This window comes from Babylonia areolata, chromosome 5 (assembly GCF_041734735.1).
Source record: "Babylonia areolata isolate BAREFJ2019XMU chromosome 5, ASM4173473v1, whole genome shotgun sequence".
NCBI classification, from domain to species: Eukaryota; Metazoa; Mollusca; class Gastropoda; order Neogastropoda; family Buccinidae; genus Babylonia; species Babylonia areolata.
This window is the reverse complement of record NC_134880.1, coordinates 42,933,686-42,935,637: the sequence shown is the minus strand read 5'-3', so window position 1 is coordinate 42,935,637 and position 1,952 is coordinate 42,933,686. Positions and strand designations below refer to the sequence as shown.

The 1,952-nt window shown below is 54.3% G+C and overlaps 1 protein-coding gene across 1 annotated transcript; it reads left to right on the top strand.

Annotated features, from left to right (window-relative positions):
* The first annotated feature begins 1,169 nt into the window (after positions 1 to 1,169).
* LOC143282283 (protein trunk-like) lies at positions 1,170 to 1,484 on the top strand. The gene has a single exon (XM_076587883.1). It carries the CDS (start codon positions 1,170 to 1,172, stop codon positions 1,482 to 1,484), a length of 315 nt encoding a protein of 104 aa, XP_076443998.1.
* The last annotated feature ends 468 nt before the right edge of the window (positions 1,485 to 1,952 follow it).

Here is a 1,952-nt window from a genome sequence, read left to right as displayed (position 1 = left end):
TAAGTCCTGGGTCGGCTGATCCATAACCAACATTGATAAATGAATAGATAAACAAATAGATAAAGACTGAACAGGAGAAACACGTCTAATTATACAGCAGCATGCTGTGTGCCATAGGGGAATTACCAAGGAATGAGTGGTCACAACACAGCTGGTCTTTCAGTTTCAGTTTCAGTTTCTCTAGGAGGCGTCACCGCGTTCAGGCAAATCCATATAAACGACATTGCACAACGCATCAGTCAGTTCTTGAGTGCATACAACACATCAGGTGCTATGATTCATTGTAGTACTTTCTGGTTTCCCTTCACTATTTGATTTCTTGACAAATTTTGGCGTGCACTTTATTTTGTTTGTGTTAAATCAAACCACCGACATAAGTGTTTCTGTCTTTTACAGATCTGACCATGCTGCGTCTACAACTTCTTGCATCCTTAGCCATTGCCTTCTGTGCGCATGCTCAGCTGCTACGGCAGCCTCCATTGGACAGTTCGCGCGTGACATGGCTGAGCCATGACTACCCCTCTCTCAGTCTGCAGTCTTCTGCGTCATCGCCAGCCTTAGGAGAGAGCTCATTTCCTCATACAGACACACGCCCGACCTCCTCCATCTCCACAAGCCCCTCTAGTCACCTGTCCCCCCCTCACGCCCCCAAGGGAGAGCTCGCGGAAGGAAGTGGAACCAGGGACCTGTTGAAGCAGAACCCACACCCCCTGTCTCCAGAAAGCAGCACGCAACAAACAACTGCCGGGACAAATTCTGTGATCACAGACGTTGAGCAAAACCTTGTGTCGGCACTCACTGATGCCTCAGCCAGGAAGAAAGCTGACGACACTCAAACAGATGAGGAGGGTGAGGATGAGGTGGCAAAGCCTGGCTCTGGTGTGGAGGAAGTCAGCACGAACACTCTCTCCTCATTGCTGAGAGAGTCCTTCCTGAACCACAACCCCGGCGAGATCGCCAGGCAGGCGCTGACAGATCACAGCGAGGGCCGGGTAATTCTGTCCTTCCCCTCCCACCCCCTACCCAGCTGGTCTGCTGCACGCCCTGCCACCCCCCGTCCCTTCGCTGACCAGGGACCTATTCACTCCGACATCCACAGGGAGGAGGAGGTGAGAGGGGAGAGAGGACGGACCGCAGCCCCCCAGGTACGGGGGGAGCCCCCCATCCACATGGAACAGAGGTCGTCGTCGCGCTGCCCGCAGGACGTGCTGGTGGGGGACGAAGAGCTCCCGTGGTCCTGTCGCCAGCACTTTGTCTGGCGCCACCTGGGGGAGGACGTCTACCCCAGCCGTGTCTACGAGGCCGCCTGCGAGGGTCCGTCCTGCTGGTACGGCCACTTCAACTGCACGCCCGTTCACTACACGCTGCACGTGCTGCAAGTCTGTCCGCGCGGCTGCAATGACCATCGCGTGCCCCACGCCCTCAGACCTCTCTGGCACTGGACCGAAATGAACGTCACCGTGGGTTGCCAATGTGTCCGATGAACTGATCCCCCCCGTCCCTCCCAACCCCCCTCCCCCTACACCCTCCACACACACACACACACACACACACACACACACACACACACACACACACCGACCAATCCTCTGCGCCGGGCTGCACGAGTGATGTTTACAGCACTAAGCTTAGTTACCTGTAAGAACTTCCCCAGTTAGCGCTTATTCCATTGACTTAGCTTGGAACATTATTCACATCATTTGATTTGCATTAAGAATTTCAGTCCCCTAAGTCTGCGACAGTTCCATAGGCTTGGGAAGAGGACTCACACTGAGCGAATTGAGCGGTGCTCAGATCACTCATACAGCTGGGCCCGTCATGTCTGGCATGGTGTCCTGTCCTGTTTGCCACTGATGTTCTGTCCTGTTTGCCACTGGTGTTCTGTCCTGTTTGCCATTGGTGTCCTGTTCTGTATGTCATTGATGTCCTGTCTTGTTTGCCACGAGTGTTCT

What these genes read in the sequence shown, in the direction of transcription:
- LOC143282283 (XM_076587883.1), top strand. Translation starts at nt 1,170, where the DNA reads ATGGAACAGAGGTCGTCGTCGCGCTGCCCGCAGGACGTGCTGGTGGGG.